General features: G+C 38.4%; 1 protein-coding gene across 9 annotated transcripts in view; it reads left to right on the top strand.

The window, feature by feature from the left end:
- The window catches only part of HELZ (helicase with zinc finger), a 186075-nt gene that overhangs the window by 117561 nt on the left and 42327 nt on the right, over nt 1-26187 (top strand). For all 9 annotated transcript variants that reach the window (XM_059149522.1, XM_059149520.1, XM_059149523.1 and 6 more), the window contains 6 exons: nt 1056-1203; nt 4253-4436; nt 8810-9038; nt 16617-16821; nt 23479-23530; nt 24310-24500. In XM_059149522.1, the coding sequence (XP_059005505.1) occupies nt 1056-1203; nt 4253-4436; nt 8810-9038; nt 16617-16821; nt 23479-23530; nt 24310-24500 (1009 nt within the window). The remainder of the gene's footprint in view (nt 1-1055; nt 1204-4252; nt 4437-8809; nt 9039-16616; nt 16822-23478; nt 23531-24309; nt 24501-26187) is intronic.

Raw genomic sequence — 26187 nt, 5'->3', positions numbered from 1 at the left:
AACACAGTATGCATCTATAAAAATAAAAATATCGTAAGTGATAGCTCAGTGAGCAGTCACGAATTGAACATACCTTTGTAACCCGACCTCCAGATTAAGAAACAGAACATTAGCAGCACTCTGGAAAGCCCCTTTTGCTCCTTTCTGGTCACTGCCTCACCAAAAACTTAAAAAGAGTGTTTTAAAGGTTTTTTTTTTTTTTTTTTTTTAAAGATTTTATTTATTTATTTGACATAGAGAGATTACAAGTAGGCAGAGGGGCAGGCAGAGAGAGAGGAGGAAGCAGGTTCTCCGCTGAGCAGAAAGCCCAATGTGGGGCTCGATCCCAGGACCCTGGAATCATGACCTGAGCCGAAGGCAGAGGCTCTAACCCAACTGAGCCACCCAGGCACCCGAGTTTTTTAAAGTTTAATATAATTTAATAATATTGATGATGTTAGTGAAAATCGTTTTTGGGTTTCTCTGGAAACAATAGGGTAGGTATAAAAATAAATTTAGATTTAACTATGACCTTTATCAGTCTCTCAAAATGTGAGTCTCTTGTTGCCAGTCATTTGCTGTAGTCAGTAATGAATCAAGTACTTAGTATTTTCATCTGTAGAAAGTATTCTTTTTGCACCTGAAGACTTCAGTATCCTTTGGATGTGTGTGTTTCAGTGTCTATATATATCTTTGTGTTTGCATGTATAAGTAAATGATCCATATAAATAAAAATATGTGTTAACCAAGAAAATAGCTAGTAATTTCCACAGAGAGCAAGATCCCATCTCGTATTGAACTATTGTCATTTCTTCCTTTCCTTTCTATATTCTGGCTTCATACCTGACCAGATTCATTTAGCAATGGTATACCAGGAGCCTACCCTGTTGTTATTGCTGTGGTTAATTTTTGGGACAGTCTTGCCCTCAAAGGTGTTAAATGTTTGAATTAAAATCAATCAAGGACATACAGCAGCATTATTAGAGTTGACTGATAATTTTTTTTCTTATGGGTGAAGTTAATTTTGATGATAAATCACTGTCTATTTACTTATTTATTTTGGTCTTTTTTGGCAGTTACACCTCTGAGCTCTTCTATGAGGGCAAATTGATGGCCAGTGGAAAGCAACCAGCACACAAGGATTTCTACCCACTAACTTTCTTTACAGCACGAGGGGAAGATGTACAAGAAAAAAATAGCACAGCTTTTTATAATAATGCAGAGGTACCTTAGTTTTTTGCAGATTGTTGACATTTTCACATTCACATGGTCTGTTCTTGAGTGTTTATTTATAATTTTGTATGTCATTTACATGAAAATAGTATGTAAAGTTTATTCTTTTTGTATTACATTTATTTGTTAAAATGAATCTCCTGTAGAAACAAAAACTGATTTACATTTTGATTACATTTGATTTACATCTTTTTTTTAAAGATTTTATTTATTTTTTTTATTTATTTGACAGAGAGAGAAAGAGAGAGTGGGAGCGTGTGCACAAGTAGGCGGAGCATCAGGCAGAGGGAGAAGCAGGCTCCCCACCGAGCAGAGAGCTCGATGGGGGGCTCTATCCCAGGACCCTGGGATCATGGCCTTAGCTGAAGGCAGCTGCTTAACTGACTGAGCCACCCAGGCACCCCTTGGTTTACATTTCTTTCTTCCTTTATTTTTTTTTTTTTTGGTTTACATTTCTTATGACAAAATACAAAATACATGACTTTGTTTAAAAGAAAAGCCAATATTATTTTCATAGATTATTATTGTTAGCTAACTAAAATAGACTGTATTTCATAGTACATACTCAAATGAGTTACCATTTTAAATGAGACTTGAATTGCAGAATCCTGTGCTGCAGATAGATTATACAGGCCCGGTTGACAGTGTTCCTAAGCCATTATGTGCTGTAACTTGTATGTTTCTCTTACAGTTTCTGACTTTTTAAGTTTAGAGAGAGTGTGGGTAATACGGTCAGATCAGGCAGCAGACAAAAACCTCTGAAGTCTTTAAGGGTCAGCAGGCCAGAGTCTCTGGGGTTAGGTACAGGGAGTGGAATTCTGGACTTCAGGAAACCCAGAGGAGGGGGTATGGTTGGTTGGTCATTAGAGGAAGGGGTCTTGATCTGGATCTCCATTTCCCTTTCTTCTCTTGAGTCCCATGCTTTGCTCATTTTATTTACAAAGAAATGCATCTTATTATGTAACCGTAATTCATCTTTCTTTTTAAAAAATTGATCAGAGGTCTATAGTTAGAAGGCAGTACAAGAAAATCAACTGCTATTAACTGTTCAATATAGGTCTTCTGTGGCTTGGAGCTGTGGAAAATGGGATGTGATGCTCACCAGCTGCCAAAACCACCTGGAGTAACTCTTTCAGCCCAGGGAGGTAGGGGAGGTCAGAAGTGCCTCTCAGCTACTGAGATAGCCTTTCTGTAGGAGCTGCGTGGGGATGGCTGCATCCAGAGTTTGAATGCTCTGGCCTCCCTCTTCTGACTGAGTTTCTGTACACTTTGTTGAATAAATGCTTCTCAATTTCTTGTAAAGTCTTTGATCAGTCTCCAGAGACTGATTGCTGATTTTGCCCAGCTTAATAGATGTCTGTCTGGGAGAGAAGTTTCCCCAAGCTCCTACGTCACCATTCTAAGTCTGTGTATTTTGACTTCAGTTTTAGGCTTATCCGTTCACAGAGGGATGAGGTAGAGAAGTGATCCTATATTGCTTAGTGGTAGGAACTCTGTGTGTGTGTTTGGGTGGGGTGAGCAGTAGAGGTGTCTCCCCAACTTTCATCCACCCCCATATTTAACCAAGTGGGTGAAAATAGTTTTTTCTTATTCTTTATTGCAGTAGACTCTGGCCCACCTTTCTTACTCTTTATCCTGACAGCGCCATGCCTTCAGTCTAGCTTACTCTTCAGAACCCTTGGACAGTCTGTATGTCTGAAGCACTTCATGTTAAATCATCATAACAGTGGGGAGACCCTAGTCTCTACCACTGTCATTCATTGAGTTTGTATCGGGCAGTGAGAACTGAATCCTAGCTAATAATCCTCAGGTTCTTAAAAGGAATAAAAATACTGTCAAATTTTTATTAAGTATATTTAACACTGTAAATATAAGTACATATTTTTAACCAATATTAAATAATGTTATTTAAAACAAATTTAAGAGACTTTATTCTCAGGGCACCTCAGTGGCTTAGTCGGTTGAGCGTCTGACTTTTGGTTTCGACTCACGGCTTGATCTCAGGGTTGTGAGATTGAACCCCACTTTGGGCCCTAAGCATAGTCTACATGAAATTCTTTCCCCCTTCTCCCCTTGTCCTCTGCTTCTCCCTCTGCTCGCCTGTGCACACTCTCTCTCAAATAAATTAATAAAATCTTAAAAATGAAACAAACAACTTTTTCTCTATGCCCCTAGAGTCTAGCCTAACCCTCTGTTGAGCTTGCTGTTTCCAAACACACACACACACACACACACACGGAATATATATGGAATCTGTTTTCTAAATATACAGCAATCACTCAGCAGGCAAAGAACATGTTTTATTAATCTTTGTGTCCCCCACTGTGCCAAGCATTGAAACTTTGATCAGTTCATTGTATTAAAATAGATTGAATAAATTCAGTTAGGTAAAATATGGTGTTACTTTATTGTAAGGTTAATGAAATGGCTTGAGCAAACTTGTACTACCAGAAGGCAGTGAACTATGGAAGTGTCTCTCCAGTCCAGATTTATCTCAGTCCTAGCTGTGGTTTGGTGTTAGCTCTTGGCTGCTTTGCTTAGTTGTATCAACTGGGGAGGGTGACAGTTCCAGATCTTGTACTGCTGAGACTTCATGATGGCACTGACTCTTGGAATCTTTCAGCTGGCTGTTCATTTCACTGGCCTGATACAGGCTGAATGGACGGAGAGATCCTGGGAATGTGGGGAATGGCTTCCCTGACTCCCTCGATGGGGTTGCCGGTTTCATGGCCCTTTCCCAGTCCTCCTCTCTACCTAGGAAATTGAAACAGGCCCCATTTAAGAATGGAGGCTGACTGAAGGGTGAGGGCCAATAGCCCATTACATTGTTTCTGACATTCATGTTTTCACAGGGTGCATTTTACTGGGGTAGAATTTTACTCTTTGAAATGTACATAAAATTTTTCTCCTTGTGTTCATTCCAGCAAAGCGTTACTTCTATTTAGAGGACATTTTTGAATGACATTTGCTAAAATGGCATCCTTCCTACATCTGTTTCAGTTACCGTATCTTTAATATGCATATGTGTGTGTGTTTAAAGGTATTCGAAGTGGTGGAACGTGTGGAAGAGTTGAGAAGGAAGTGGCCAGTAGCGTGGGGGAAGTTGGATGACGGCAGTATTGGTGTGGTCACTCCATATGCTGATCAAGTGTTCAGGATACGTGCTGAGCTTCGAAAAAAGAGATTATCCGATGTTAATGTAGAAAGGGTGCTAAATGTTCAAGGTATGTATTAATTGAAATGAATTAACATATTCAGATGCTTAAATCTTAAAGTGTGTACACATTTGATTTTTAATTCTCCAGGTCTTTTTTTGGACAAGCGGTTGTGTATTCATTTCATACCAAGTTCTTTATCTTTAATGCCAAATTTGGCAATTAAAGGTCAAGCTCATTTACATGTTTATTAAGTTTTTGTATCCAGATGAAAGAAGTAGGAACAAATGGATTTTTTTAAAAAAAGATTTTATTTATTTATTTGACAGACAGAGATCACAAGTAGGTAGAGAGGCAGGCAGAGAGAGAGGGATGCTGGACTCGATCCCAGGACCCTGAGATTATGATCTGAGCCAAAGGCAGAAGCTTAACCCATTGAGCCACCCAGCGCCCTGGAACAAATGGATTTTTTCAGTGATCGTAATGGTGTGAATGCTACACACTACATCTGTGTGCAGTAGTTGTAATCATAGTATTGTATAACACCTATGTCAGCATACTCTATCTGAAGAGAAATTTGTTCATAAAGGTTTTAAAAAACTTGTACCTATCAAGCATATTCTGTTTAAATGCATTTTTAAAGACACAGTTTGTTTTTTAACCTATAGACGTTCCTAAATGAATAGTTACCAGCAGCTCATTTAAATTGCCTTCATGTAATTAGTTGCTATAGAGTTTGTGCTTTTATTTTTTATAATTTTTTAAAAAAGACTTTATTTATTAACAGGGGCGGGCAGGGGTGGAGGGAGAGGGAGAGGGACAAGCAGACTCCCTAATGAATGTGGAGACCCACGTGGGTCTCAGTTCCAGGACCTGAGATCATGACCTGAGCTGAGGTCAGACGCTTAACTGACTGAGTCACCCAGGCACCCCGAGTTTGTGCTTTTAAATATATGAAGGAACATTATCACATGAGTGCTGGAAAAGTTCAGTACAATTACAGTTTTAGATTTCTCGGGAATGTGCAGTGGTAAGAGCAATGCAGTTTTAGATTATGGGGACAAAATAGTTCCACTATACCATGTGTTGTTCAGATCCCTCAGATTCTGGGCATTTGTTTCATTATTTATTTACATTTTAGTTAACATATGATATAGTACTGGTTTCAGGAGTCAAATTCAGTGATTCATCACTTACATGCCTTTGACAACAGGTGCCCTCCTTAATACCCATCACCCGTCTAGCCCATCCCCCGCCCATCTCCCTCCATCAGCCCTCAGTTTGTTCTCTGTCATTAAGAGTCTCTTATGGTTTGTTTCCCCTTCCTCCACCTTCCCATATGTTTACCTGTTTTGTTTCTTAGATTCCACATGGCATTTGTCTTTCTGTGATAGACTTATTTCCCTTAGTGTGATACATTCTGGTTCCATCCCCATCATTGCAAATTGCAAGATTTCATTCTTTTGGATGGCTGAGTAATGTTCTGGTGTGTGTGTGTGTGTGTGTGTACACGTGCATGCGTGCGTGGACGTCCATTGTGTGCATACAAACTTCTTTATCCGTTCATCAGTTGATGGGCATTTGGGCTCTCTCTAGTTTGGCTGTTGTTGATAATGCTACAGTAAACACTGGGGTGCATATACCCCTTGGAATCTGTATTTTTATATCCTTTGGGTAAATACCTACTAGTGCAATTGCAGATTGTAAGTTAATTCAATTTTATTTTTTTGAGGAACCGCTGACTGCTCTCCAGAGTGGCTGCACCAGTTTGCATTCCCACCAGTGTTCAAGAAGGTTCCCCTTTCTCCACATTCTCGCGAATACCTGTTGTTTCTTGTGTTGTTAATTTTAGTCATTCTGACAGGTGTGAGGTACATGGTTTTGATTTTTTTCTTTTTAAAGATTTTAGTTTATCTATTTTAGAGAGAGCCCGTGCACACATGAGTGGGGAAGAGGGACAGAGCGGGAAGGAGAGGGAAAGGAAGAGAATCTCGAACAGCCTCTGTGCTGAGCACGGAGCCCAGTGTGCAGCTCAGTTCCAGGACCCTGAGATCATGACCTGCGCTGAAACCAAGAGTTTGGTTTCTCACTTACGACCGAGCCACCCTGGTTGCCCATCATTGCGGTTTTGATTTGTATTTCCCTGATGATGAGTGATGTTGAGCATCTTTTCATGTGTCTGTTTGTTGAAGAAACTGTATTTTTTCCATTGGACATTCTGTCCTGCTTTGTCGAAGATTAGTGGACCATATAGTTTTGGGCTCATTTCTGGGTTTTCTGTTCTGTTCCATTGATTTGTGCGTCTGTTTTGTACCAGGACCATACTGTCTTAATGACTACAGCTTTGTGATATAGCTTGAAATCCAGAATAGTGATGCCTCCAGTTTTGTTTTTCTTTTTCAGAATTGCTTTGGCTATTTGGGGTCTTTCGTGGTTCCATACAAATTTTAGGATTATTTGTTCTAGGTCTGTGAAAAATGCTGGTAGCATTTTAGTAGGGATAGTATTAAATATGTAGGTTATTTTGGGGTAGTATAGACGTTTTAACAATGTTTGTTCTTCCAGTCCATGAGCATGGAATGCTTTTCCATTTCTTTGTGGCTTCTTCAATTTCTTTCATAAGAATTCTGTAGTTTTTAGAGTACAGATCTTTTACCTCTTTAGTTAGGTTTATTCCCAGATATCTTAGTTTTTGCTGCAATTGCAAATGGGATCGATTTTTGATTTCTTTTTCTGCTGCTTCATTTTTGGTATATAGAAATGCAACAGATTTCTGCACTTTGATTTTATATCCTGAGAGTTTGCTGAATTCATTTATTAGTTCTCGCAATTTTTTGGTGATGTCTGACAGGTTTTCTGCATTGAACATCATGTCTGCAAATAGTGAAAGTTTGACTTTGTCTATCCAATTTGGATGCCTTCTTTTTTTCTTTTTTCTTTTTTTTTTTTTTTTGTCTGACTAAGGCCAAGACTTCCAGTATTATGTTAAATAATAATGGTAATAGTGGACATTTGGGCATTTGTTTATTTATTAAAAGATTTTATTTATTTATTTGACAGACAGAGCACAAGTAGGCAGAGAGGCAGGCAGAGAGAGAGAGGAGGAAGCAGGTTCCCTGCTGAGCAGAGAGCCCGATGCGGGGCTTAATCCCAGGACCCCGAGATCATGACCTGAGCCGAAGGCAGAGGCTTTAACCCACTGAGCCACCCAGGCGCCCCTGGGCATGCATTTAGAAGGAGTATTACCAGTGAGGTAGGAGGCACCCAGAGGAGACCTGGGATAGGTAATGCACGATCTAAAAACTGCCACTTGGGACGAGTCAGAAATGAACCTGGGTTGTTTGGCTAGAGAAGACTGAAGATTGATATTAAAACTGTATTCAGAAATTTATAGATTTGCCACAGAATGAGGGAATAGATTTGCTACTCTAAGAAAGACCATAAGAAAAAATGCTGTGCAAACTAGATTCTCAGTAAGCCTTCCTTACAGAATCCGCTGTGTTTGCCTTGTTTAGCAAGAAGGCTGGTCCAAGGAATGGGCCTTGCATGGAGTGGGACTGTAGATGAGATTAAGTCTGGTTCCAGAAATAATATTTTTAAAAGTTTAATAAGATTTATCATTCTAATCATTTTTATATGCTCATTCTGAAAGTAGCTCTCCAGTTCAAAAATACACAAAATACCACTGTTCATTGGCATTAAGGATATTAACCTCATTGTGCAGCCATCACCACCATCTGTCTCCAGAACTCCTTTCATTTTGTGAAACTGAAACTCTGTACCCATTATATGAAAACTCCCTGTCCCACTTCCCTCCACCCCCTAGCCTCTTGGAACCACCATTCTGCTTTCTCTCTATGAATTTGACTACTCTAGGTACTTCATAGAAGTGTGGTCCTGTGGTATTTGTTCTTTTGTGACTGGCTTATTTTATTTAGTGTAATGTCTTCAGGGTTCATCCGTGCTGTAGCGTGTGTCAGAATGTCTTTCCTTTTTAAGGCTGAATGATATTTCTTGGTATGTATACACCGTGTTTTTTGTTTATCCACTTATCTGTCGATGGACACTTGGGTTGTTTCTGCCTTTTGCCCCCGTGACTAATGCTGTTATGAACACGGATATATAAATATTTTTGAAATCCTGCTTTCAGTTCTTTTGGGTAAATGCCCAGAAGTGGAATTGCTGGATCCTGTGTTAATTCTATGCTTCATTTTAATTCTGTGTTTTAGTTTTATGTTAATTGTTTTAGGAGCCGCCACACTACTTTCCAGAGTCTTTGGCATACCATTTGCCATTCCCACCTGCAGGACACAGGAGTCTCAGTTTCTCCACAACCTCACCGACACTTGTTACTTAGCAATAAGATTTAAAAACTGAAATGCTTTTATTGTATCAGTGGTTCAAAGTAATCTTAAGTCTTTCATTCATTTATTTTTTTATAGGAAAACAGTTCAGAGTTTTGTTTCTTAGCACAGTGCGTACAAGGCATACTTGTAAACACAAACAGACACCGATTAAGAAGAAAGAGCAGCTGCTGGAAGATTCCACGGAGGATTTAGATTATGGTTTTCTCTCTAACTACAAACTTCTCAATACCGCCATCACAAGAGCACAGTCCCTGGTTGCTGTGGTGGGCGATCCCATTGCTCTGTGCTCTATTGGAAGATGCAGGTAATTCTGTGTTCCTAAAACACTAAAGGGGAAAATGTACAGTAATTCATATCCCTATGTATATACTTATTTATATGACCTCTTGTCTAATTAAAATCAGGTTCAGTCACCTGATACCAGTGGGAACACAAAAATATATTGCTTTGGGTCTCTTCATTATGTTCGTAATTATGTATTCTTTCATTCAGTCATCATGCAGCAGGTATTTCCTGAGTGCATGCTATGTTCTAAGCGCCTTTCTAGCCACTAAGAATGTATCAGTGACAGAAATGAATAAAAATCTCTGCCTTTATGGGCTTTATGTTTTATTGGGGAGGAGAGGAAGACTGAGATTAAACAGAACAAGAATACTGTATATGGTAAGTTCAGTGAAAGAGAAATAGAACATAAGGGAGAATTAGGAGTGATGGGGGTGCAGCAGGCTGCTTTGTGATTTATGGAGTGTGGTCAGAGCTTCCCTCACTGAGAAGCTGACTTTGAAGTGAAGGAGCGAGCTATGCTGATATCTGGGTAAAAGTGTTCCAGGAAGAGGGAATAGCTTGTGCAAGGGTCCTGAGGTGGTTTTGTGTATAAGTGTATCTTTGATGGAGATTGAATTTTTTATTGATATTATTTCATTTTTCCCCCTTCATTATTGTGTGAGCTTGTTTTTGGTGAATTTTTTCCCCCTTCATTATTGTGTGAGCTTGTTTTTGGTGAATTTCCTTCTCTACTTACTTTCTCTCAGGGCTTCTCAGTGTAAATGATTCTTGGTGTTTGGTTAATCCAAGGGTCTTAAAATTAAGGAGGTTAGGAGTGGTTATTACTTGTGTTTGAATAGTGTTGCTAGTATTCCTATATTTTCTACTAAAATGTAGTTAAAATATCAAAATATTTTATACACTTCCAGGTAATAGGAATTTTAACTGTTTGAGGCTAGTAATATGAGGCTTGGTCTTTATAGTGTTGAAACTTATTGTTACCATTAACAAAAAACAGTTGAACTGAAATTTATAGCCTATATTATTTATGGAAAAGAATTACAGTAGGGATTAATTAAAGTTGTGGAAGTATTCTGGACCTGTTAACGTAAATTCAGATAGTAGAAAGCGATGTAGACAGTTCCGAATATGCCTTGGGTAATTATTTCTTTTTGATAGTTAGAATTAAAGTAGACAGAGCTGTTAAGAAGTGGCCTAAACCACCTTTTCTATTGCAATATAGATATGGCAGCGTTTTATTGTCTGTTTTCCTGTTTCAGCAGGAAGAAAAATTCTATAGGGAAAGGAAACAACTGGGACTTTTAATAATAATCTGCGTGTATTAGAGTTTAAGACTCCAGAAGAAGTTAATATACTTTATAGGGGAAAGCCATTAATAAAGGAATCAAGTAGTTTTAATTTATGATTAGGTTATAAAAAATAACTTTTATTTTAAAAAAATCCATGGGACTCCTGGGTGGCTCAGTTGGTTAAGTGACTGCCTTCATGGTCATGGTCCCAGGGTACTGGGATCAAGTCCCACTTGGGGCTCCCTGCTCAGTGGGGAGCCTGCTTCTCCCTCTGTCTCTGCCCCTCCTTCCCACTCATGCTCTCTCTCTCTCTCTCTCTCTCTGACAAATAAATAAATAAAATCTTCAAAAAAATAATGAAAAAATTTAAAAAATCCACAAAACTTGAGTGGTCCATGGCTTATTTATGCATAGCTAAACAGTCCTGTTGTAAAATCTCTTCTTTTTTTTTTTTTTTAAAAAGATTTTATCATTTATTTGAGAACGAGAGAAAGAGAGGGAAGAGAGAAAGAGAGGGAAAAGCAGACTCCCCACTGAGCAGGGAGCCCGATGCAGGGTTCGATTTCAGGACACCAACATCATGATCAGACGCTTAATCAACTGAGCCACCCAGGCACCCCCAAAATATCTTTAATTTCATACTTAAAAGATGGATTTCTGTTCATTTTTAGTCACTAATGATGAAAAGTTGGGGAAAGGAATGTATTAATTCCAAGTTACAAATGAATAAAACTAAGTGTAATAATTTAGCTTTTCTCCTAAGAATTTTAGGCGTAACTTTAATTAATATTTGGTTAGAATATTGCTGTGATATTTACCATTTTGTTTATATTTATCATTAGAAAAATGTGAGAATACATCACTTTGGTTAGAATTTAATAGATTAAAGCACATATAAAATAGGACAACTTATTAAAAAAAAACTAGGGGAAAAACAAATTAGAAACTACTGGGGGAGTAAGTAGATATAACAATAGCCTTGAGCCAGATTTGTTGTAGACTCCTTTTATAAATAATGTCAAACATTTGTCAATATGAATATTATCTTTCAAAAATGATTATTCCTTTTGTAGAGTTGTATTATGCTCTGAATTCCATGAGATAAGCATTTTTCACCCCTTCTGTGACATAAATTGTTATTTTCTCAGAGCAATTAGGTGAATAATTCTGAGGCCATGTTGTCAGGATTATCTAGGGCTAATTTTTAACTTGTAGCCAGGCCTATTGTTTGCTTATTTCTTACTATACAGCGGAGTGTAAGAGGTTAACTAGGGAGAAAAAAATCACGTGATGTATAGCTAATTTGGAATGCTGGTTATCTGTGTTATTTGGACAGTTTAATTAGGGCTTTAATTCAAGAGCTGATAGTTGAAGTGTATGGGTATTTGTGCTTTAATCTTTTAAATTTCATTAGAAATTAATTTAATCTCATAATACAAGTAAACTTGGGGGACATACATGTTTTTTTTTTTCCTCCAAAGCTTTCAGCTTTTCACTAAGTATTTCAGCTTTTCAGCTGTGGACTTGTTGTATATGGCCTTTATCTATTTATTTTTTAAGATTATATTTATTTGAGAGAAAGAGTGAAGGAGAGCACGAGAGTGGGGTGAGGGGCAGAGGGAGAAGCTGATCCCCCGCTGAGCAGGTTGCCCAATGCAGATTTGCAGGGCTTGATCCTAGGACTCTGGGGTTATGACTTGTGCCGAAGGCCCAAACTGACTGAGCCACCCAGGTGTCCCTACATGTATGATTCTTAGGCACTGTAGTAACAGAGGAATGGATTCTTTGTAGTTTGAGTTAATCAGCCACGCCCCCTGTGTCCCATTCAGTATTTGTGAAAAACTAATATGTTTCCAAATATTTATTAAATTTTCAAGGAATAATTATGGTATATAGTATACCAGTGTAGATGGCAACTGTTAGGGGCACCTGGGTGGCTCAGTGGGTTAAGCCTCTGCCTTCGGCTCAGGTCATGATCCTAGGGTCCTGGGATCAAGCCCCGCCATCGGGCTCTCTGCTCAACGGTGGGGGGAGCCTGCCCTCTGCCCCCGCCCCACCTTCTCTCTCTGCCTGCCTCTCTGCCTACTTGTGATTTCTGTCTGTCAAATAAATAAATAAATAATCTTTAGAAGGCAACCATTACATAATCTTTTTGTTGTGTTTTCTTTTTTGGGGGGGGATTTTATTTATTTATTTGACAGAGAGATAGCACAAGCAAGCAGAGTGGCAGGCAGAGGGAGAGGGAGAAGCAGGCTCTCTGCTGAGCAGGGAGCCGGATGTGGGACTCGATCCCAGGACCCTGGGATCATGACCCGAGCTGAAGGCAGTTGCTTAACCGACTGAGCCACCCAGGCACCCCTTTTTGTTGTATTTTTAAATAGAATTTATCTGTTAACCTAAAGTGAATGTAGTGACCTTCCTCCTCGCCAGCTCGCCAAGTCAACGAATAGTATCTGCTGTTTACTGACAGCTTTCTCTTGCCAGGTGCTTGGTTAAGTGCTCTGCACACTTAGCCTTATTCAGTCATCCCAAAAACCCTGCAATGTGTGAATTTTATTTGCATTTTAAATGGGCTGTCTGATTCAAAGAGTTTAAATTACTACCCAAGGTCATTTACCTATTAAGTGGTTCACTCAAACAGATGTCACACTGACTTCAAAACCCAAACTCTTCTCTCTGGCTTACCCTGCCTTTCCCAGGAACTGAAGAAAATGCTTGTATAAATCTACAGCGTATGGGGAGGGCCGGGAGGAGTCATACATTTCTCCAAATCAGTGTGTTGGGAAGAGGTTTTCCTGTGAACTGGATTTCTTCATTAGCAAATTCCATTTACTGAGTGAGATAAAATTGTATTTCAGATGTATGTATATGTGTATGTATACATATGCACTCTCTATAACTTAAGGATGCTCAGTGATTTTTCACTGTTTTGTCGGTGATCTTAGAAGCAAGGTTAGCATAAAAACAAAACCAAACTTTGTTCATGTGGTAACTAAAATTAAGGTTATCTTCTTTGAAATACTTGTAATTATATTACAATGTAGAAACATACTTGGGTTCTCTAGTTCAAATTGTTGTCATAATAATATGTGAAAATTTTAGGGATGGGCCTCAGAATTAGTGCACCCTATGAATAACCACAGTGGTGAAGTCTTCTCAGTCTGAATATAGTTGAAGTTCTCAAGTGCCTCATAATACCATACATAGTATTTAATAAAGTATTGTGGAGTTCAAGGGCTGTGAGCCTACATGAAAAGAGAAAAGAAAAAAAATTATTTTTTTAAATATTTTTAAAATTTATCTGACAGAGAAAGAGAGGGAGAGAGGGAACACAAGCAAGGGGAGTGGGAGAGGGAGGAAGAGGCTTCCTGCTGGGCAAGCAGGGAGCCCGATGTGGGGCTTGCTGGATCCCAGGAACCTGGGATCCCCACCTGAGCCGAAGGCAGACACCCAATGACCCAGGAGCCCTAAGAAAAGGAAAATTTTCAACTTTAAGAATTTTTGAAGGAAGGGCACCTGGGTGGCTCAGTGGGTTAAAGCCTCTTCCTTTAGCTCAGGTCATGATCCCAGGGTCCTGGGATCGAGCCCCACATCGGGCTCTCTGCTCAACGGTGGGGGGAGCCTGCTTTCCTCACTCTCTGTCTCTGCCTGCCTCTCTGCCTACTTGTGATCTCTGTCTGTCAAATAGATAAATAAAATCTTTAAAAAAAATTTTTTTTTGAAGGAAAAAATACATTTCTCTGAAAATTTAAAAGTGAGAAAGTACAATAATAATACTGTTGGTGTCTTATTTTACACATGTGGAAATTGAGCTACAGAGAGAGATTAAGTTATTGAATTGCCTTAAGTTACACAGCTGAATGACAGAGCCATGACCAAAACCCCAGAGCGAAGTTCTGGAATCCATGTTCTTGACCACTTCCCCATACCAGTGGGTCATTCAAAGGATAAGTGAGATTTAAAATAGAGATTTCAGGTTACTTTCGGAACTTGTTTAACTTGATTAACTTACTGTGTTTATTGTTCTGAAATGGTGTCCATTAGCTCTAAGCCTGTGTCTTCGAGATCCCTGACATCTTGTAGACCAAGACTGTCACTGAGCTACTAGCTTCTCTTGAACTGTGGGGTTGTTGGAAGGTTCTGCTTAATTAACTCTGTGTAACTCCAGCTCTTGTTCAAGAGCAGCTGAGGTCAGTGAGGCCGGTATAGGAGCAGGGTATGGGATTTTAAAAGGAGCTTAAACATAGAACAAGTTCTATGCTGGAAATGAAAATCTGTTATAAAAAAATGGTATTAAAAACTTAGAGTAAAAGTTGCTGTGTCTTAAATTTCAACCCAAATATGAAATGCCATTTTATGAAATTGATACTTTATCAATTAGACCAAAGAAACTTCTGAATGTAGCATGTAGAATCATGTTGATAAATGTTCCCACAGTTGAATACTGTGGCTTTATTTAAATCAAAAGGGCAGAAAAGTTTATGGATTTTAGCTTCTTAGTGCTATATTAAAGATAATCCAGGGTACCTAGGTGGCTCAGTTGGTTAAATGTCTGCCTTTGACTTAGGTCTTGATTTCAAGGTCCTGGAATTGAGCCCTGCTTCTCCCTCTCCTTCTGCAGCTCCCCCTGCTTCTGCTCTCTTTCACACACTCTATCTCTTTCAAATAAATAAATAAAAAATAGAAAGATAGTTCTTCCTTAGCTTATCTTTCTTAGCTGTGAGAAAAAAGCCTTGATTCCTTCAGAAGGGTTCTTTTTTCCCCCTAAGGTCACATACATTTATGTATGTATGTATGTATGTATGTGTATGTATGTATGTATGTATGTATGTTTTGGGGGGGGGAGAGAGAGCAGGGAGGAACAGAGTGGGAGGGAGCGGGGCAAGAAGTCTCTGCAGTGAGCCTGGAGCTTGTCGTGGGGCTCCATCTCATGATCCCAAGATCATGACCCGGAGATCTTGACCTGAGCTGAAACCAAGACTCAGCCACCCTGGCACCCCCAGAAGGGTTCTTAATAAAAATAAAGGTTACTAGTGTGCATTTCTTAGCAACACATACTTCCTGTAGCTGAATGACTATTTTGTTATCCTTTATATCTTATTGTCAGAAATGCTATTTAACATTTTGTAATACTTGTTGTTGACATATAGACCTGAAATTTCTTTTGGATCCATTTCTTAAACTCATCTTTAAAAAAGCATAAAAGACATATGTAAGAGAAACATAGTTCAAAATTAAACCGTGCGAAGTTTTATGAATGTATGAATAACCCATTTCCCACTCATATACTAACTTTTATAATATAAACCTTTTCATTTATGCTTCTTGAAGCTATCTTGATTACTTCTTGTCCACCTGGACACAAGGATACCAACTTGGGAAGAAACCATTTCATGTATCTTTTATAGTGTAATAAAACATTATTTGAACCTCATGTTAAAGATAGGTATGCATATTTATAATAGCCATTTAAAATTTTTAAAAATTTATGTTGTCTTTTGTAATATGTATTTAATTTTTTTGATATTTAAAGATCAGTTTCCAAACCTGTAGGAAGACAGCTATCCAACTGTAACAAGTTTTTGAATTTTTTTCCCTTTACTATTATTAATTTGATTAGGAAATGAATAATCAACATTAAAATTCACATCTAACTTCCTGCATTTTTCATAATCACCTTAACTCTCTTAGTCAGTTAATGTTCTGTGTTCTGCTTGTGACAAGGCATCTGTTTAAGTAAGAGAAAATACAGGAATAGCTAGTTATTTCTTAAGTATCTTCCTTGAGGATTATCTACTTTGTGGTTCAGATTTATGTCATGAGTTGGCTTTTCTTAGTCATCTAGCACCAGGTTCCTTTGGCCCCATAATTCAGATTAGTCTGATTTATATATGTCTATATTTGTGTGTGTCTATAACGTATATGTAAGTATGTATTAAGTACAAATCATCTGTAAAATGAGTTAGCATCAGTTTTGAAATCCTTACTTATGTAGATAATAAAACTGTCATTTTTAGATTAGTGTGGATAATTGAGCATTGACCACATTACTTGCATTGGTCAGGCAAAATTAATTGAGAGCATAATTTGTATTTTCCACAATATTTGACTTGACTGTAGTTTCAGAATCGAATTTCTGGAGTCTTGTGATCTGGTAGAAAGATTATACCTGAATCATCGTCAGGTGAATGTTGATCTGAGGATTTGGGGTGGGAAGAGGGAATTTGAAACTATCTTTAGTTGCTTATGTTCTTTTCTGTGATTTTATCCACTGAAATTGTATACTGATCTTCTAATCTTTTCTGTAGGAAATTTTGGGAACGGTTTATTGCCCTGTGTCATGAAAATAATAGCCTACACGGAATCACTTTTGAACAGATCAAAGCTCAGCTAGAGGCTTTAGAACTCAAGAAGACGTATGTGTTGAATCCACTGGCACCTGAATTTATCCCCCGGGCTCTACGACTGCAGCATTCAGGAAATACCAACAAACTGCAGCAGTCACCCCCCAAGGTAAAGCCTGCTCTCGGAGTCGAAGAGGGTAGAGGGAGAGAACAGCACAGAATGGCCCAAGGTTCACTGGGCTGCAAGTTTCTTCAAGTATTGGAAATGAAGGTTACATTGGGTGGCAAGCAGTCTCTTCAAGGAGCTTGTTTAGTTCGGATATGCACGTGACAATACAGTGTGGTGTGTAGCCATGCTCAAGGTCATAATCATCCTCAAAAAAGTTTCCAAGTATCTGATTGCTTTTGTGTCCTTTGTATGATACCTCCCTGTCCTCTCTGCTGATAGGCGTTTATTTAGCATGATGTGAATACAACAAAGCAGTTTAAAAGACTGTTAACACTCATTAAAAAGAGCCCTCAGAGCGTATTATTACAAGAAATAATATTATATAATAGTGTTTGTCGAAAACAGTTCCTAACCTGTGTTGATCAATTCATTTCAAGTAATATTTGACCCAGTGAGAAAATTCGGTTGACTTCTTGAGGATTAATTGACTTGACCTATATTTGTTGTGTAGGAAGTAGTCCAGTCAGGAGTGGAGGTGAGTCAGTCAGGGCCATGTCTGCTTTTGAACCAGTTATTTTGGGCAGGGACAGCTGCTGTGTTTGCTACAGTGCCTGAAAAAAATAGGCTTGCACCTACCATCTAGAAAAGAAAGTTATGAGAATAGCGTGTTTAGTATCTGCTCTGGTTTTTTTTGGTGTGTTTATAGTCATCAGTATGGTATGAAATTTATTGACAGGAATGAAGTAAAAGAATATGTCAGTTTGGGGCTTCATTTTTAAAATGTAAAACCTGATATGTGAACGCTAATTAATGGTTTAATATCTTGAAAATCTTTGAGCTGAATAGGTATTAAGCTGAGAAGAGAACTACTTCTGTGTTAATATACCATTGTATATTATTAAATAAAAATGGTCCGAATGTGCAGTCATGTTTTACTGATTTGGGATTTCTAGGGGATTAAACATCTTGTATAAACAAGTCTTCTAGATTTCTAAACCTTTAAAATATTAATTAATAATCAACTTATTTATCAGATAGTTAAGTTGCTTCTCTGTGCCAGCTGCTGGGGTAGGTGTTAGAGAAGCATAAGGGAGCACATGAGGCCCCCTGAGTCCTTTGTGGCAGATGTTGGAGGATGATGGTCAGAGGAGGCAGGTGGATTCAAGGCAGTTTCCACCACAGAGTTCTTATTTAGCAGTCCACTGAATAGAGGGGGATAGTGCTAGACTGAGCAGACATTTCAGAAACTAGGATATAAAAGCTCCGTCAGGGCAGAGATTTTTGCCTGTATTACTTACTGCACTGGCCTCTGTGCCTAGAACAACACTGGCTCATCACAGGTGCTTCAAAGAATTTTTTGAGATGAATGAATGAAGCTTAAGAAAGAGCTTATACAAAAGGTCAGAGGTGTGAGAGAGCGGGCTCTGCAGGGACCAGCGAGGAGTTTAGGGTGTATGGGGAGTGGGGAATCCAGGTCGAAATTTTTATATTTTACTGTTTTTTTTAAATTAAAATATTGTATTCTTTGCACATCCTTAACTACAATAGAGTAAAATCTTCTTACGGACTTGGGAGTGGAAGCATCAGTTTACGTACAATAGGTCAGCCAGATTCAAGCCAGGGTCCAAACGTGGACTGATTGCAAGCAAGATCCTGCAGTTTGCTCTGTATTTTTCTTGTAAAAGTGAAGTAAATAGAATATGTTCAATCCACTTGCTTTTCTAAAAACCATAAACTATCTGAAGGCAGAAATCCAGTTCTGTATACTTTTTATGGCCCCTTATGCCTTGCCCCACACTTTGTATGTAGTGGCTGCTCAGTAAATATTTGATAAGTGAGTAATGGTTACGGTGCATTCAGGAAAGTGTAGTGTGGCCTTTCTCTCTTTCTCTTTCTTTGTGGCTTTTCTCTTTTAATAAGAGGATTGTGTAATTAAAGGCCAAAGCAGCCATCGCCCAGATTTGATTTTTTTTTTTTTTTTTTTTACTTTTTAGAAAATACTCTTCACTGATGCCACAGATACCATCTGTTGTTTCTGTCACTAACACAGCGGTTCATCAAATTATTTATACACCTGGCTATTTAAAAATATTGATTATTTATAGCATGTCTGAGAATACTCAGTAATTTTAAATAACTGAGGTGTAGTAAGCAAGAGGTTGTTTTTGTCACTTTATCTCCTTCTCTCCCCAGGATTTTATTTTACTTCCATTAAATTGTTTTGAGGTTTGCATTTGTACTAGAGTCTTGTTTTATTTCACTTTCTGTTGTAGGAAGTTTCAAATAATCGTAAGTAGAATAGTATAATGAATTCCCTCTCCTTTTTAAAAATTTTATTTATTTGAGAGAGAGTGAGTGCACATGAGCATGACCATTAATGGGGGGAGGAGCAGAGGGACAAGCAGACTCCCCGCTAAGCACGGAGCCCAACTCGGGGCTCAGGCCCACGACCCTGAGATTATGACCTGAGCCAAAGCCCAAGAGTCAGATGCTCAACCTACTGAGCCCCCCAAGTGGCCCTCTGTCATCTAGGTTTACTAATTACCAACTTAAACTTATCTCATCCCCCCACCAAATCTACACACTGGAAAATTTTGAAACAGATTCCAGATATTTTATTTCATGTGCTAGAGTCTTTTGATGAATGGAGATATACTTCATTATTAGAAAAGGATGCTATTTATGAAAACGTGATACTAAACCATACAATTTCCCCTTAAGTTTTCCTTAATGTATAGCTTTATATTAAAAATTAGTATTGTTGATGTTAGACTATGATTTAAGTCCCAGTCGGATTTCCTGGAGATGGAGTCATCAGAAGCCTGGCCGATAGTTGAAAGTTCTCCAGGACGTGCTTGCTCTGGGTTGTGTTTGGCGACGAAACATGGCCCGAGCTGTTTAGCAGTCACATAACTTTATGCTAAGAGGTCCGTTCTGTGATGGTGTTAGCAAAGGTCCAGAATGTTTGGGCTCCAGGAGCCACTTGTCCGAGCTGGCCCTTTCTTGCCTTCCTCTCTGCAGGCATCATTTATTGCCAGGAGACTGCAGAATTAGCACAGAGAAAAGCAATTTGCCTGTTTTCATTCCACTTACTCTGAGGGCATTTGCTGGGAGCAGCATTTGGAAGCTTTGCTAAAATGGAACAGATTCATTTGCACACACTCTGAAAACCAGTCGGAGCAGAGATAACACTCAGAAATGGATTCTTTGAAAAGACCATAGCATTATTTTATAGATTTTAGTTGGGAGTTGTTTTCATAATCCGTCCCTAGCTGCTCACTGTCCAGACATCAGAAAACATGTCAGTCTGTGTACGTCAGTAGCCTCAGTGCCCATCCAGGGGTAGACGTGTGTTGGGCCTCATTAACATTTGTTGAATGCGTAAGTGGAAAACGATGTGTAAAAAAAAGAAACATTTGACTTAACAATGATGGAGTAAAAAGTCCATATGAACTATATTGACACGAGCTGTATTTGCTTATAAAAATCCTGACATTCTACTAAAGGTACACAGACTTTATTATTGGAATTATCACTGTGGAATGACTTTCATACATAGTTCGTGCTAACCCTCCTGCTACGTTATTATTTGTTTATAAGCTACCAAACACCATGTGATTTTTCTATGGACCAAGTATACTTACTGCCCTACAGCTTCATGCTGAGTCAAAGAGTCCGAGGAAAGTTTCTCCTGCACTGAACCATACAGAGTGCTGAATTATACTTGTAGAGGTGCATATCTTTTTACATGATAGGCCTCAGTTGCTTCTTAAGTTAGCTTATCCCCCAACCCTGAGTTCCGATGCATGTTGTCTGGCCTGCTTCCAGCTTCACAGTGTAGGATTAACCTAGACTGTGGTTGTTCTTTGTGTTGGTTTCCTCTTGTGGCTGCAACAAATCAGCACAAACTTAGTGACTTAAAACAACACAAATGTATTATCTCACATTTCTTTGGGCCACATGTCCATGCTGCCTTGGTTGGTTTCTTGATGTTGGGTCTCGAAAGGCCAGGATCAAGCAAGGTGTGGGCTGACTGGCCCCTTATCTGGAGGCTCTGGGAAGATTCTGCTTCAGAGTTGACGAAGAATCCAGTTTCTTGTGGTTACAGGACCAACATCCTTATCTCCTTGCCTGCTGGAGCATTCTTAGCTTCTGGAGCCTTCTCTCCCATTCTTGGATTTGGCTCTTGTGTTGTCTCAGAGTCACCAATGATGTATTAAATCCTTCTCTCCCTTGGAATCTCTGACTTCGTCTTTTTGCCACATCTGTCTTATTCCAGCTGGGGAAACTTCTGCTTTTAAGGCTCATGTGATTAGAGTGGGTCCACCCAGGTAATCTAGGATAACCTCCTTATTTCAAATACACCACTTAATTATATCTGCCGCATAACATGGCACAGTCATGGATTCCAGGGATCAGGGTGTGGATGTCTTGGGGTGCTGCTCGTACCACACTGACTGCATCACTGTTTTCTCTGCATGCTGCACAATCACCCCTGCTTGATGGTTCATTAGAGGCTAAGAAATCTAAATGGTGTGCTACCCTTTTGGAACAGTCTTACCTCCTTTCTTCTGTCCCTGTATGTGCCCCAACTGCTCTTGATGTCACTTCTGATTGCTTCTGCTTCTGATCTTCCCACTTACCCCTGCCGTCTCTGCTGCCTGCCACGCTCACCTTTTCGTGGTTTCTTCTTTCTTCTGCCCTGCTTTTCTTACTGCTCCTTTATTCCTCAGAAGTTTGTTTTTTCTAGCTAGTGCCGATCACTGGGAACATTCTCCGGATTAATGGACCTACTGTGATTCTTAATGGACTGGCTGTGATTCTTTTTTGAGTGTTTCTTTCTGACTCTCTAAGAGTTGGAGCTTCCTTGCCCTAGTCCCCTCATGACAAGCTTACCTGACCACATGCCTTTAATGTTTAGTGCTGACCTGAATAATTAACACTGCCGACAGATAGGGAGATAAATGAAGTGTCACTGTACTTTTGCTTTGGTCAGGAAGAAATTTCTTTTCCTGTTGTAGATGTTATCCACCCCTCAGATGTTAGGTACAGATAACAGATTTGTATCTGTCTAAGGGTAAGTTGTATAGCATGCTACTTGTGTTGTATCATGGCTTTGTGTGTTACATGGAGCCAATAGAATGACAAATTTTTTTAAATCCAGAAATTCAGAACCATTGTCTCTTCAAATACTGTTTCTGCCCTAAAGTCATCCCATTTAATGGTACATGAGTCTAGCATTGCTTATTTAATAAATCTTCGGATGATGGACATTTAGGTTGTTAACATTTAACACACATATAAACAATGCTGTGGTGAACATCTGTGCCCAAATCCAGTATTACTTCATTTGGATAAATTCCTGAAAGTGCAATTATTGGGTTAAAACATGTGTACATTTTTGATGCTTCTGGTAATGTTGGCAAATTGCTTTTTAGAACATTTGTACGCTCTCTTAAGCAAATTGTGCCAGTGTCTTTTCCTGTTCCTTCAGTAAATTTTACACTTGAAGTTGCCATGAATCATGCTTGAAATATCTTTTTTTTTCCCCCAAAGATTTTATTTATTTATTTGACCGAGAAAGATCACAAGTAGGCAGAGAGGCAGGCGGGGCGGGATGCAGGCTCCCTGCTGAGCAGAGAGCCCGGATGCGGGGCTCGATCCCAGGACCCTGGAATCATGACCCGAGACAAAGGCAGAGGCTTTTACCCACTGAGCCACCCAGGCACCCCCATGCTGGAAATATCTTAAGTCCCAAACCCATGTTTATGTTCACATGGTTGTTTTAAAGGTTTTCATCCTCAGGAATTGAAGACTGATTTTTTTCCCTTGAAAAGCAACTTTTCTTTTTTTAAAGAGATTGTTTATTTATTTATTTGACCAAGAGAGACACAGCGGGAGAGGGAACACAGGCAGGGGGAGTGGGAGAGGGAGAAGCAGGCTTCCTGCCCAGCAGGGAGCCCAATGCAGGGCTTGATCCCAGATCACTGGGAACGTGATCTGAGCTAAAGGCAGACACCCAACTACGGAGCCACCTAGGTGCCACCTAGGCGTCGTGGATAGCAACTTTTCATTTCATCATTTAATTAATAGAAAATTTGTAGAGAAGCTGTAAAGGAGTAGAATTTAGTTTCAGTCATATTGATTGCTTATTTCTTTTTATTTAAAAAAATAAACATTATTTATTTATTCATTATTATTCACTTAAGCAAAGAATTTTAGATACCCTTAATTTGAAAGCTGAGAAAATTAGAGGCCTAGCACCATGACTTAATATTTATTTATTCACTTTTAAAAATTTTATTTATTTGAGAGAGTATAAGTGGGAAGGGGGGCAGAGGGAGGCAGAAAAGCAGACTCCCCACCGAGGAAGCCTTCATGGAGGTCGATCCCAGGATCCTGAGATCATGACCTGAGCCAAAGGCAGACACTTAACTGACTAAACCACGCCAGGCACCCCCGTGACTTAATAGTTTAAAAGAAAGTTGGCTCAAAGCAGTCTAGTGGTTATTAATTACAAACTCGCAATCTTTGAGTTTTAATTGTTGCTGTATATTTAATTTGCATAGGATTAGGAAAGTGGTTACTGTTCTCTTAATATTAAATGTGTTTAAATTATTACAATTATTATAATTCTGTTTTTTTTTTTCTGTAAAGGGGAAGAGCCTCCATCATACCCAGAATGATCATTTCCAGAACGATGGAATTGGTAAGTGGAAAATTAGCTCTGTGATAACTTGCTTTTATTGTATAAGAGATTTACCTCCAAACTTCATCACTAGAAAGAATAGGATTTAGAGTGGGATGTATGCACGTGTGTGTGCGTGCGTGCGCACACACACACACACACACTTTGGAACTCACTGAACTATTTTATTCAACACAATAAATTCAACACAATGTAAATTCTTTGTTATGCTGTTACTGAAAACATGTGATTTGTACCTAGAAGTTTGAGGAAAAACATTTAAGCCTATGCAACAAACGTTTCTGGAACATATTTATATTCTCCAAATGTTGGGTCATTGAAATTTCAAGATGAAGTTTATTTAAACAATTTAAAATATTACGGAAGTATGCTTTTAAAATAATAATTGCTTAGCCTTCATTTTGTTTGTGGCTATATTATAGCTGTAAGCCAAAACTTTGTTGTGAAGGGTTGCATATATTTTCCTAGTCTTAGAAGAATGTTTCCCTGAGCGTGTATGGTTTTCTCGAAAGATATACCTCTAGCTTCTTGGAAGACATTTACAATTACACTAGTTTACAAAAGGAATACTTTGTATATCTCAAGCTCATTTTAGGGAGCCTTATAAAATGGTAATTTTTTTAATATGCTTTATTCTTCCACATTGGTATATTTCCTCGATTATCAGATACCTTATGGCCAACCTGGGAAATGTATTTTGCTGTTGGTGATTTAAATTATTCTTGTCTAGAGAAATGTGAACAACTACTGAGTGCATTCTCTCTCTGTTTATATTTCAGTTCAGCCCAATCCTTCTGTACTTATTGGCAATCCTATTAGAGCATATACTCCTCCACCCCCTCTTGGACCTCACCCAAATTTGGGGAAATCTCCAAGCCCTGTTCAAAGAATAGATCCTCACACTGGGACAAGTATTCTTTACGTACCTGCTGTCTATGGAGGGAATGTAGTTATGTCGGTGCCTTTACCTGTAAGTGGACATTTGAGATACTTTTTATTGAATAAAATAAAATAGGCTTCACTAAATTAGTGACTATCCCAGATCGTGTTCTACCTTTTTAAAAAAATTTTTTCAATACCTGTAGGCTTTTAAAGCAGCTCATTCTTTAACCATCGGAGTTTGAAATGACCAAAGAAATATGAATTGTTGCTTACAGTTGGTTACTTGCCAGTGGCTATGAAGAAATCTGTTAATTGACTGTTTTGATTGAAAAGCCTTTGTATTCTTTTAGAATATTTTTACTAGGAAAATTGACCTGAAAGTTAACAGAGCTAGTAAATTGGTCTCTTGTTTTATAAAGTGATGCTTTATTTTATCTTTTACTTTTTTATTCTTACATAATTCACTAATCCTTCCTAAGAAATAATAGTTTTTCGGAGGAGGCAAAGAAGCTTGGGTTAGTCTAGCTCTCGATCTGAATTTATCTGAGAAATTTCCCTCCTTATGAAATCTTACTGGTACTTAAAAACATTATTAAATCCTTTCTAAGAAAATAGGTATTTAGAGGGCTTGAATCTTATGAATGGATAATGGAAACACATTTTTATTCCTTTAAGATTCTTTAATATTTTTGTAATTTTGCTAGTTTGCTAATATAACATTTCTAAATTCAGGAATTTTAGCCTAGAAAACGTATCTTTCATTTAAGGTAAGTGTTGTAATTTCAGGCAGAGGTGATTATTGCCAAAGATTTTTGGCACTCCCTCCCCACCAAAATGGAAAAATGCCATGATGTAAACCTTTCTCAGCCATATTGATCACAGTAGTTTACAGTTATAGCAGCCAGTGAATTGTCAGTAAGAAATACGTAATTCATGCCCACTCCGCATAGACCTTCAATTTTAGCTGACTTATTTCTTCCCAGACAGCCTGGCAACATTTTATCATTTGCTTTAAATAGTAAGTCCCTTAGGATTTATATTTCATTTTACTAGGTCAGGAGGCTTTTATTATAAAAGATTTTTTTTAAGAGTCTGCATGTAACAGTTACATTACTGTAAGATGGGGCAGTAGCTTAGATGTCATTGTTTCTCCTTTTGCATTAGTGTGCAGAGATTATATGTTTAGATACACCTAAAGAAATGTTCTATTTCTGTGGTTTAAGGGAAGAGGAATTAATCAAAAGCATTAATTTAACTAACAGACTGTTGGAATTTTGCCTACAACAAATGAACATGAAATGATTGGGTTATTCCTGTAAAGTGGAATATGTATATTATGCATTATGTGTATTCTGTATTTTGTGTCAAGACACCTTAGACTAAATTCTAAATTCTTTCTGAAGTTTTCCCTTGTTCTTTCATTTAGTTTATTAAACTATGTAACTATGTGGTTATAAAAGGTGATTTTCTTGGTAATCTATGGCATGTATACATTCATATTGAGGAGAAATGATTCAGGATAATAAAATGATTTAATGTGTCAAAGAATAATTATCAATTTTAAGTCTTTAGTTTCTTCCAAACGCGAAAGATGATCCGTTTTCCCTACATCCTAAAGAATCAGGGAGCCAATTATTATTTTTTTTTTAAGAAGCCAGTTTTTGACCAGTTAAGATGTTGGTAGTAATTCTGCCAATTGCTACAATTAGCATTGACTTTGTAGTTCTTCATTTTGATAAAATTGACATCTGTGTGTGTGTGTGTGTGTTTGCTTT

Source organism: Mustela lutreola, chromosome 15, assembly GCF_030435805.1.
Source record: "Mustela lutreola isolate mMusLut2 chromosome 15, mMusLut2.pri, whole genome shotgun sequence".
NCBI classification, from domain to species: Eukaryota; Metazoa; Chordata; class Mammalia; order Carnivora; family Mustelidae; genus Mustela; species Mustela lutreola.
This window is presented reverse-complemented; position numbering and strand designations above follow the sequence as displayed.